This window comes from Toxorhynchites rutilus, chromosome 2, assembly GCF_029784135.1.
Source record: "Toxorhynchites rutilus septentrionalis strain SRP chromosome 2, ASM2978413v1, whole genome shotgun sequence".
NCBI classification, from domain to species: domain Eukaryota; kingdom Metazoa; phylum Arthropoda; class Insecta; order Diptera; family Culicidae; genus Toxorhynchites; species Toxorhynchites rutilus.
The window spans coordinates 210,163,674-210,176,496 of NC_073745.1; the positions used below are offsets into that span (position 1 = coordinate 210,163,674).

The following is a 12,823-nucleotide window of genomic DNA, read 5'->3' on the forward strand; positions in this document are numbered from 1 at the left end:
GATACCATTTTTGCATAAGCCCTGTACAAAAATTAGTCGTGATCGTATTCAAAAATCTAATGCCGTATTAAAAAATTGTAGGAGGTTATGTTCAAGACACGACCGCATTGTTGACGTAGAACTACGCTGTAGTTTAATTCAAGTCGCTTGTTCATAACTGCGGATACTATTTTATAATGCTGCGAAAATTTTTAAATAGCCATTGTACCAGTTTGGTCGCCCTGAAATGTTTTTTTCAATCACATACAAAATTCCAGAATAACATTTACTTTCTTGGTGACTAAATAAGCGAAATAAACTCTATCTGCACGCGAACCCAAATAAATTAATGACTTATTATAACTTATTGAATAACTTGGTATTCCCCAAATATTTTTTTGGCGCAGACTTTAAACTCTACTTTCTTTATATTACTCTTCCACTCCGATTGCCTTGAAAAAAACATTCGATCCCTCGCCGTCCAGCTCGCCCAGAAACGGTGTTGTGCCGTCGGTGTCCTCACGAAAAACGAAGTTTGGCTCAGCAAGATCCACTGTTTATACTCTAGGCAAATATACCCCTTCTTTCTTCTTCTTTTCCTTTGTTCACGGAGACTTTACATCTTAAGATTTCCCCTTAGTTGCTCGTCGATAAGTTGCTCTTTATTCACAGCTCTGTTCGGGAAAGCACACAAATGGACAGAACAGATATATGAGCAAATGGGAATGCCTCCAATTTTCATCAATTTAAACCATATACAGAATATGGGATTGTAATGTATAGCATATCAAACAAATCTTAGAGAATTTCCAATTCGTTTGGTATGTTAATCGCCAGAATCCGTTTACGGCAAAAATAGTTATTAACGTTAACTTTATTTCATAAAAACGTGACCTGTTTTCTGATTTGGCACCCTTACTGATAGACGTAGCTCTACGTCAAAAATCTAATAAAATCTATTGGCATCATACCTAGTGCCGAACAAATTGGCAAAGTTTCAGTTAAACAAAAAATATGAAATTAAAATGGTTTCGTGTTGATTGGCGGAATGCCTCACAAGCAAGTTACGGTTTTTTTGATATCCCATTTTTTTTCTATTGTAGGCTGAAAATCCAAAGATGTCGGGGCCCCGAATTTGTGCGTTACGAATTCAGAACGGGTCGAGCAACATATTGCTGGATAATCTGCAGGATGATGTTTTAGAGGAGTGTGTAGATAGTAAGCAATCGGTGGCGCCTGTGATCTATACTCGACGGGCTAAATTCCTAGACGAAGAACTGTTGCTTGATGACGATCCTTCGATTGGATTGAATGGTGCCATCAAAACTACCAGCCTTCCGACCGCTATTTCTAGCATACAAGATAGCAGTAGTGAGAGCAAACAGATCCCAACTATTGCGAATGTTCCAAATGGAGTCATTACCAGTGCCCCTATTGCGGGAAATAATGCCCCAGAAGGAATGAACAATGATGGCCATATGAGCACCACCACATCACTGAACTCCTCGGATCGGCTATGCACGATCGGGGAGGAGATCAACAATTTGATACTGAACACAAAAATGAGTTCGAATGTTGTTACGACCAAGCCAAGACCGGATATCAACGTGAACAAACTCGAAGGCATCGATATGAATTCGAAGAAATCCTGTACACAATCCAGTTCAATCTCCAGTGAAATAGACATTCAGGAAAGCGCTATGCTGAGACGTCAGCAGCTCTCCCGGGTGGCAGAATGGGTGCAGAATAATTCAAAAATAGCCAATCCGGAACATTTGAGCAACACAGAGTCAGATAACGAGAACTTAGCGCTTGCTTCAGCCACATCGCTCACCATAGCCGATAGTATCAATAATAACAATAATGGACAAGGCATTGGCACCGCGGTCGACTCAAAGGACAGCTTTACCCATGAAACCAAACTTGTAGTTAGTGATTTAAAAATTAGTCATAGTAATAGCAGTAATAGCATGGCACAACCAACGCGTAGCGATAATATTCATAGCAATAGCAATTCCCACAAAAATAATCACATCATCGTCACCAGCAACAGCAACAGCAACAATATTTTTGCTCAACCCTGCAGTAATGCCACTATGAGAGGTCACACAAGCCTCAAGGCAGCCATCGCTAGTAATGTGTCACAGCTGGATTACAATAGTAACAACTACAGCAATTACAATACAAAATCAACGGGCAGTAGGCAACCCATTTACACGGGTAGTAAGCATTCTTTGCTGGATTGCTCTAGGCAGCAGCAGCAGCAGCAACAACAAGAGGAGTTGACACTGAGTGCCGAATCACAGCTGCGTCCACATATGGAACCAGGCGACCAGGATGACAGTAACAGTGTGGACTTGGCCCAAATGGAGTACAACGTGAAGCAGTTCCTGTTGAAGCAAAACGAGTGGTCATCGCTCTCGAGAAAGCTATCATCGGCGACAACAACCACGGGGAAAATCGATCAACAACATCCTATAGCGGACGAGTCGTCGGCGAATAAAATGACAACAGCCGAGCGTCCCATCACATTCGGCAGCGTGAGGAGTAGTGAGATGGGGGTGAGAGGAAGTTTCCCTGGTACTGCCGTAGCCCAGACGCCCCAGTTCCATATGCAGAAATACACCATCAATCCACACAGGACCGAAACGAATCTGTAAACATTTCGCATAGCAGTCATATATGTTCTAAATTGGTAGAAAGTGTTGTTGGATGGGAGCTATCGAAGTTTAAACTACTAAAGATAATTGAACCTTTCCTTAAATCTTATGTTTATTAAGCCTGCTTCAAAATAGTTTTGTCGCGCCGTGCGGCCTTACGGCCATTATGACCACGGCGTCGCTGGAAGGATTCACCAGAAAGATTTTTTTCATCAGCACCTTCAGGCGCCCCGTTTGAGTGGTTGTTTGCTGCTCAGACACAGTCGGTCTCGACTGACACTTCCGCATAAAAATATTCACCGTTTAACCGGTTGCTCCGACCTCCCGGCCCAATATGCGGAACGATAAGGCCAGCTCACTCTACAACTTGTGCTGCCTTTTACGGTCGCGCAGCATCGTCGGTCAAAACCAGGCATCCGTTCGATGCGGACGCCTTTTTACAGCAGGAAGGTGATGTTGTAAATGCTGAATCTACTATGTCCTTCGCTCCAGGGAGTGACAGGAAGTGAATCATTCCCATACATGTCATCAGTTGGACATGGTAGCTCCTAATGCTGAACTCAGCTCCTCTTGCGTTTTGCACTGGTTTTCATTGAGCAATCTCACCAATCCAGGGTCTTTAAAAATTTTTAACATGCCTTCATAAGGACGGTCGGAGTAACTACACTCTGTCCAACTTCTATAAGACCACCCTGATTCTATTTCGTTGCAACACAAACAGTTAGAATTTCAACAAGATACATTAATACATTGTTAAATGGTTAGAATAAAGCATATTTAACGTCAATTCCGTTCAAAAGAGTTGTTTGTTTATTTATTGTGCTTGAATATGATAATTTCAGCTGTCCAGTTTCTATAAGAACACTTCAAAATTCATAAGTATTATCGATGAAAAATTCAAAACAATCGGCTGATTTACATGTCAATAATTGGTAACCTTGCCATTTCGACTTATAACCTTGAAAATTCGTGTTGTAATACTATTTACCAAATTCTGCTGAACGGATTTCTTCATATTTTACCATGTCTCCGAAATTGCGACTTTGAGCGCTTCTGTCGTGGTGTACCGTTCTCCAACAGTGTAGAATCTGCGTACAAGGATCCCCCCTAAATTTTTCAACAGGATTCAAGTCGGGAGAACGAGCCGGCCAGTCCCAAAAAAATAGTTTTTGGTCCATAATCCATTGCTTAGTTTACTTGCTGGTATGAATAGTAGCATTGTTTTGCTGGAATGTAATTTTTTTGTGACGATAACGATAGGAGAGAGTATTCCAGAACATGTGTGTAATCCTTGAATGATGTGAAAGCTATCTTGAGCTTCCCGGTTGCACAGATTCCCGCCCAAACCATGCACAAGCCTCCACCAAAATTCCAGGTTGAAAAATACTGTTCCTTCTTTCGTAAATCCCGCCAGTACCCGTTTCAACCATGAGGACCATCCAAATTGAACTTTTTTTCGTGAGTGAAGATAACCTATAGTTTGAAGAACTCTTCGTTATGGTATATGGCAAAATGTATTCTTTTGGAAACATTATTTGTCACAACATACCATGTCCCACTGTCGGTTCATGTGAGCTTTGGCAAAACGCAGACGTCTTCCGATGTGATGGTGTAAGATGAGGAGTTTTAACCATTTAAGCCCTCTTTATGTGAGGATTTTTTACCAAAATTTGACGAATTGTCACCCGAGTAACATTTAAATGGAAATATTGCTTTATTTGGATTAGTGATTTCGTAGTATTCGAAGCTGTTCCAGCTATTTCCCGCTTATCCCGGTTAGAGAGCTTCGATTTACGTGGAACTCTCTCCTTCTTATCGTATCCTTAAGGGTTCGCCAATTAATTGAGCACTTCTTGATGGGATCGTCCAATCCAACAAGTTATTTGTCTGATACCAACATTTTCTTGGTGAAATGCATCTATTTGGCCTTCTTCACTCTCTTTGAGCACTTTTTTCTTCGGAATTTTCCAGATTGATTGATCGAAACAACTAAAACAACGGAAAATGTAACTGGTCTTACAGAAACTTGACACTTGAAAAATACAAAAACATTCGTAGTAGTCACCAAACCTACACACTAGAATATGAATTGAAGCATTGTTTGTTTACAATGACACAAAGCAGCAAGATCCTCACCTGGACTTATAGATGTTGGACAGTGTGTATAATCGGTGTATCGCCCTCGAAGGCAATTATGTTGAATAATAAAATTGAATTTTGCAACAAAAATAGTTTTACTGTGTTACCTTATAAACTTTTCAGCCGAACTGTTAGTAACTGGATCTGCATAGTTTTGGAAGACGAATAAATAAGAAAACATCGGACACAACAATGATCGTATCAACTGTTTTCGTTGTACGGTCTACTGAACAATGGAAGACCAGAAGGAATACTCTTACGCCTAAATAGCTACTGTGTTATTTACAATTTATAGATACCACAAATATGTAACATGTACAATACTAGATCCGGCTCTGTTACAGCGAAATTGCTAATGACCCTAAATAAATGAACAAATGGGATAAAAAAACAGTCTCTACACAGTAGTCTTTTCGCTCAGAAAAATGGGGATTTCTATAGTCTAGTGAAGAATCAGTTCGAGTCCAAAGACGTTATCAACGAAGATTCGTTCTGATGATGGCGTCGAGTATACAGGTGAAGTGCTGTGGTGTATGTTTACGAAGTCATAGCTGAGCAAGCTACTTGCAGAATCGTTTGTCATAATTTACAGTATGCAACACACCGTTTGAGCTCAGGAATGAAAAACAACCTTTCGAAGACAAACGTGCTTATTCTCAAAAGGAAACGGCGTTAGCTGGATCTTGGAGTGTTTAAGAATAAGCAGAAGGATGGAGGATGGATTTTCGTTGCTAAATCTCTAAATGGCAATGTTCGTTGAAGTATTAGTAGTAGCAGCTTAGAGCACAATATCTGCGATGATAGTTTATTTATTACTTTTTTCTGACCCGGCAAACTTCGGCCCGCCCAAAATTTATTTTTCGTTATCACATTCACGTTTTCTTACAAAGCGCACGTTCATGGGTCCAATCGCAGAACTGTTCATTGATTGATCTTCTAGTTTACCCTTTAAAATTACTTTTTACAGTAAGATTCCTAGTAATTCTACCAAAACTCGTCATTATAATATTAGATGATTTTCAGACAAAATTCTCTATCAGGATTTTTCAACCACTTGCAAATAACATATTTCTCCGTTACATGGAATAAACGTGATGAATGATAGAATAAAACCAGCCCTAAATCGGACAATTCCTTTCTCGAGTTTTGCTCATATCAACACATTCGGTGATCCATTTTTATTTAAATAGATAGAAGAAGATATAGGAGTGCGTTTTATCACATTAAAATCCATTCCCACATTCGAGCAAAAATCAATTTCGTTAGCGCAAACATCAAATGGACTGATAACGCTTGTCAATATGTAATTGTAGAACATATGCGAATTGAATTTTACGAATTTTCCCATTTTCCTTCAAAGTTTTCCGAAAATTTTCAATTGTCATGTTCGATTGGAATATGTTTGGTTTAAATATGTGTATTATTTTTACAGGACCCCTCCTCCATTTCAGTTTGTTTCATACCATCATGGAAACATTTCTCGTATCCAAAAACCCCCACACCCCATATTTGGCTCCATTTGCTTGATTAGCTCTCGAGTCATGTAGAAGTTTGAGTTTCATTCGTATGGCAGTCCCCTTGCCTTTAGAGAGGGGGAAGGATTTGTCAAACCACCATGTAAACAATCATTGCCCCCTAAATTCTCCATATGCCAAATTTGTTTCCGTTTGCTTGATTAGTTTTCGAGGTATACAGAAATTCGGGTTTCATTTGTATGGCTGCCCTCCACTACAGAGGGAGGAGGAGTGTCAATTCACCATAGACACGTTTTCTCCTCAACCTCAACATGCCAAAAACCTCAACATGCCAAATTTGGCTCGTTTTGCTTGATAAAGAGAGGGGAGGGGAGAGGAGTGTCGAGCCACCATAGAAACGTTTATCGTTCCCTTAAACCTTTATATGCCAAGTTTAATTCCATTTGCTTGATTAGTTCCGGAGTTATTCAGTCCCCCTCCCCTTAGGGAAGGGGAGAAGTGTCAATCCACCATAGAAACATTTTTTGCTTCCTGAAACCTCCACATGCCAAATATAGTTCTATTTGCTTGATTAGTTTTTGAGTTATGCAGAAATTTATGCTTCAATTGTATGGCAGCCCCCCTCTCAGAGAGAGGGAGGAGTGCCTATTCACCATAGAAACGTTTCGTGCCCCCTAAAACTTTCACATACCAAATTTGGCTCCACTTCAATGATAAGCTTTCAAGTTATACAGAAATTTACGTTTCAATTGACGTGTTTTGTGCCGTGCTTTGCACCATATTTCTATACCCGTATTACACCGCGCATGAATCTGGTTTGCTTTCTCGGTGGAGTAATTTTTCTTCACACAAGCGTATGCGGTTGGTATGGAGGCGTGCTGTTGTTCTTATGCTTTGCGTAGAACGCGCGAAGACAAAACGGGCGCTAGAACTTGATGTATGTGTGTATGTATAAAATGAGGCGCGCATCACACAAATGAGAAGCGATGTTTAGTATCAGAATTCTGCGCTGGGTTCATTCGGCACTCTCGTGTTTATGAATTTGGTACACTCCGAAACAAGAGAGAATACGTGTTTGTTTTCTGAAAACAGCCTTTTTTGCGCGATTTTTTGTGTGGTTTGCCAGGTTTGCCTGTATTGAAATCGATTTGCAACAAGATGGTGCAACATGTCACACCGCCTATGTCGTCCAGCACACGAATAATTAAGTGTAATGGACCCCCGAATTCGCCGTTGAACGTTTTTTATGACCATGTGAATTTTGTAGTCTATGGTGATAAGCCGCAAATTATTGAGTTCTTGAGTGGTTCTAAAACGTAAAAATGGCCAATGTTCCCGTTATAAAACCATCCTTGAAATAACTGCAATCATCGGTTTGATCGATGGAGGAATTGTTTTTCAGATTACAGAATAACATCCAACAGCACTTCCTTCCAACAACTGAAGACCACCACAGAAAACCTATCGGTTCAGACATTACTTTGAATCAAAATCGCAACACACATAAGCGTGATATCTGAGATTAGAAAAAAATCACACAAAAACGCTCCTCACATTTATTATACCTTCGTTTCACTGTGTTATGAAGCCAAAAACTATATAAACCATAGCTAGTCAATGTGATAATGAAATCAATTTTAATGTATCATTCCCTGATGCAGTGATGGATGCCAATGAAAGTATATCCAAAGAATGAGCCAAATGGTGAATGTGTATGGAATTATTCTCACAAACTCGGTGTTCAGTTTTACACATATACTAAGTAGCGATTAGCTCTTTACGTTTCCTCGCCGTGTAACAATACTCGCTTGTAAAATGTCATTGAGAGAGGTCATATTGAAAATATAAACAGATATTACATACATCTCTATCCAAGACTGTAGTCTGTTACGGGCTAGAGTGAAAAGTCAGATGAGCCAATTGTAACCAGAACCATACGATCAACCCAATATGGATGGAAAGGAAGCCATACAAGTGAAGCACAGCATCCAGTAGAGCGGATCCATTCGCTTTGAATGCCTTTTTGGAAACAACATATATAATAAAAACAATGTAAAACATTAGAGCAGAAAATGTTGAAAATCAGATAAAGTGTACCAAAAATCCGTATGTTACCAAAAATCAAATACACCTAGCAAAACTAAGTGCAACGTAAATGCACTCTGAACGCCTTGCGACCAACAAAATCAGTTTACGCTTTTTAGCAGAAACTAGGAAACGCCCTCTGAGATCAGACAGATAGCTTTCAGGAACAAGCATGTATATTTAAAAAGAAGAAGCGTAATCGAAAGACTTGCAGCTTATCAGTGATGATAGTCGATTACATCAACAGTGGAAATCCCCAAAATATCATACCCTTTCCTACTCGAAACCAATTATTAGATTACATTGCTATGAGTTCTGCCTTTCTCCATATATACTGTGTATCTATATCTATCTATCTACAACGTAAGATTAATTAGGAAAACGTAAAATGCTATACATATACAGCTATCTAGTTGAACTATCGATAAGTGGAGCTTGTTTCGAATGAACAAAAAAAAGGGTTTTATTTACAACCGCTGAGTGGTGAGGTGAACCGTACCGTACCGTATAGAATGCGTTATTCTGGCTTTCAGAAACGAGCTTGCAACTATTTTACATCTAGTAATAGTGAGTTTATATGCGGGATGTTGATAATTCTCATCTCAACAAACCTAGTTGAATCAGCCATAACGCCATATATTTATGTATGAATTCTTGTTTCGGACAGTTTGCTGTTGCTTACATCTGTTTCTATGCTGTCCCACTTTGTCTATTTGGTGTTGGTTATATTTTTTTTAAATAGGTTACGATCTTGTTCAGTCGTTTTTTTTGTAGAACATTTCTCTGGTGGTTTCTTACGATTGCTTGTCCAGGGTCTTTGAAGGCAAATTTCGTTTCTATCACAACTAATCAAGTTTAACCTGATTTGATTTTTTCGTTTTTTTTTCGTGTAAGGATCTTCTATCCTACTTCAATTTTTTTGTCAATGGAACAGCATGGGGATACCACTTTCCGACGTCGTCCTCCATCACTTTGGTGGGACAAGGAATGTTCAAAGGTCTACCTTGAAAAATCATCTGCTTTCAAAAAATTCAGGAAAACTGGATTAGTGGAATGGTTTCTAAAGTACCAAGCTCTAGAAGCCAAACTAAAAGGTTTGATTAAAGCAAAAAAGCGTGGATATTGGCGGAAGTTCGTCAATGGTTTGTCAAGGGAGACCGCTATGAGCACTCTTTGGTATACGGCTAGGAAAATGCGTGGCTGGAACCATACAAACGAAAGTGAGAAATACTCTGACCGTTGGATTTTTAACTTTGCAAGGAAGGTTTGCCCCGACACCGTTCCTGCACAAAACGTCGTACGCGACATTCCACTTCAAAGCGATTATGAGAATTTTTCGATGGTGGAATTCTCAATTGCCCTTCTCTCATGTAACAATTCAGCTCCTGGGTCGGACAAGATTAAATTCAACTTGTTGAAGAATCTTCCCGACTTGGCAAAACAGCGTTTGCTGAACTTGTTTAACAAGTTTCTGGAGCTGAATATTGTCCCGCATGACTGGAGACAAGTGAGAGTGATAGCCATACGGAAACCCAACACACACCAACAGCGATCACAACTCGTATAGGCCGATTGCAATGTTATCCTGTATTCGTAAATTGTTAGAGAAAATGATTCTACTTCGTTTGGACAAGTGGGTCGAAACGAACAATTTGCTGTCAAATACGCAGTTTGGCTTCCGCCGAGGTAGAGGGACAAATGATTGTCTCGCGCTGCTATCTTCTGAAATCCAAATCGCTCGCAAAGAACAAATGGCTTCCGTTTTTCTCGATATCAAAGGGGCATTTGATTCAGTTTCCATGGAAATTCTCTCAGAGAAGCTTCATAATCGTGGACTTTCACCAATTCTTAACAATTTCCTGTACAATTTACTGTCAGAAAAGCACATGATTTTCTCTCATGGCAGCTCGAAATCTTCTCGTTACAGTTTTATGGGCCTACCACAAGGCTCCTGCCTAAGCCCCCTCTTGTACAGTTTTTACGTCAATAATATGGATGATTGTCTAACTAGAGACTGCACGCTCAGACAACTTGCAGACGATGGAGTTATTTCCATCACGGGTACTAATCCCGTCGTTCTGCAAAAGTCGTTGCAAGATACCCTGAACAATCTGTTCACGTGGGCCCTCAAGCTGGGTATCGAATTCTCTACGGAGAAAACTGAAATGGTCGTTTTTTCTAGGAAGCACGAACCCGCCCAATTCCAGCTTCACCTATCCGGCAAAACGATCCAACACTCTATGTTTTTCAAATACCTGGGTGTATATTTTGATTCTAAGTGTACCTGGGGGAGACACATTGCGTATTTGAAACAGAAATGCCAGCAAAGAATCAATTTTCTCCAAACAATTACCGGAACATGGTGGGGTGCCCATCCAGGAGACCTCATTCAGTTGTACAAAACAACGATATTATCAGTGTTGGAATATGGCAGTTTTTGCTTCCGATCAGCTGCCAGGATTCATATTCTCAAGCTGGAGAGGATACAATATCGTTGCTTGCGTATAGCAATGGGGTGTTTGCATTCGACACATACGATGAGTCTCGAAGTTTTGGCAGGAGTACCCCCGCTCACTCTTCGGTTCACAGAATTATCCTACAGATTTCTCATCTGTTGCAAGATCATGAATCCATTGGTAATTGATAACTTCGAAGATCTACTCCAACTGACTCCTCAGTCAAGTTTTATGGCTTTATACCATGAGTACCTTACACACGACGTGCACCTTTCACCAGGCATCTCCAACCAAGTTTGCTTCCCATACTTCTGCAATTCCTCTGTCATTTTTTATCTGTCCATGCGACAAAAAATCCATGGAATCCCAGATCACCTACGCTCCGATTCTATTCCACCGATATTTTCGGCAGAATATGGGAAAGTTAGATCTGATAAAATGTTCTTTACTGACGGTTCATTTATAAACGGGTCCACTGGCTTCGGCATCTTCAATGAAAATTCCAGTGCCTCTTTCAAACTCAAAGATCCTTGTTCCGTGTATGTCGCTGAACTGGGTGCGATATATTACGCATTAGGGATCATTGAAACATTGCCCATCGACCACTATTTTATTTTTTCAGACAGTCTCAGCTCAATAGAGGCAATCCGCTCAATGAAAGTTGATAAACGCTCATCTTATTTCCTAACAAGAATAAGACAACTATTGAGTGTTTTGGTCGAAAAATTATTCACGATTACCTTAGCATGGGTTCCCTCTCATTGCTCGATTCCGGGGAATGAGAAAGCGGACTCACTAGCTAAGGTGGGCGCTTTAGAAGGCACACTTTTTGAAAGGCAAATTGCTTATAATGAATTTTTCCACATTCCTCGTCAGTATACGCTCGTAAGTTGGCAGCGCATGTGGAGTGGTGATGAGTTCGGTCGTTGGTTACACACGATTATCCCTAAGGTCTCGACGAGTGCATGGTTCAAGGGATGGAATGTAGGTCGTGATTTCATTCGTGTGATATCTCGGCTTATGTCCAATCACTACAACCTAAACGCGCATCTCTATCGCATTGGGCTCGCAGCAAACAATCTTTGTGATTGTGGCGATGGCTACCACGATATCGAGCATGTTGTCTGGTCGTGTATCCGGTTCCATGCTGCTCACTCTCAGCTCTCTAGAGCACTGAGAGCACAAGGCAGACAATCGGATATCCCCGTCCGGGATATCTTAGGTAGCCGAGATCCTGATCTTCTGCTTCATCTATACCTGTTCCTCAGAAACGCCGATGTCAACGTTTAATGATGTTTCCTTCGTTGTGTCCCTGTTTCGTATCCCTCCTATCCGATCTATAAACTTTTACTTAGTCGCGGCAATACATACACACACTCTTTACAGATACACGGGCCAAAGGTTGTGCAGTCCACTGATGATTCAACAAAAGCCAAAGGTTGTACCGCTCATGACAACTCTACACGAGCTGATGATTGCGCCGGCTAGCGACCATTCTATCCTGGATTCCTCGAGTCGAGAAAGACGCACCACGCTAGATATGGGGTACAGACTAGGGGGGCGTTGCTGATTAATGGTCAGCTGCATCCCAATAGGAAGTATCCCGTGTCCGGCACACGTACAGAGCATCGAAGACTGCGACATACCAATTATGAGAACACTTGTAATACTAACCTCGAGCCAACCGCGAGTAATCGGTTACATATTACTAACATAGTCTAAGCAAACATTGTTAAAATATTGAACTCCCGGCCCCGTTAGGCTGACGCCATATGAGCCTTAATAAAATATATATTTTGGAAAAAAAAAAAATGTTCACATTCAACGATGAGGTACACATTACCTTCAACAGGTTCCGTTTACTATACTTTCCGGGAAAATTTAGATGCTGAATTCTCTGTAGACTTCGTGATTCATAAATATTGAAAGAAAAATTGTAAGCCACAACTCTTTCTAAATTTTATTCTATTGATTATTCTATTGATCTGTTGAAAATAAACTCGTATGTTAATTCAATTTCGGAGGTGCA

At 40.4% G+C, this 12,823-nt stretch overlaps 1 protein-coding gene across 3 annotated transcripts in view; it reads left to right on the forward strand.

The window, feature by feature from the left end:
• The window catches only part of LOC129771820 (tight junction-associated protein 1), a 137,275-nt gene extending 127,994 nt beyond the window's left edge, over positions 1-9,281 (forward strand). The window contains exon 6 of one of the 3 annotated variants that reach the window (XM_055775878.1): positions 1,083-9,281. In XM_055775878.1, coding sequence (XP_055631853.1) covers positions 1,083-2,639 — 1,557 coding nt within the window. In that variant the 3' untranslated portion in view covers positions 2,640-9,281. The remainder of the gene's footprint in view (positions 1-1,082) is intronic. The other 2 variants (XM_055775879.1, XM_055775880.1) reach the window with 2 other exon arrangements.
• The last annotated feature ends 3,542 nt before the right edge of the window (positions 9,282-12,823 follow it).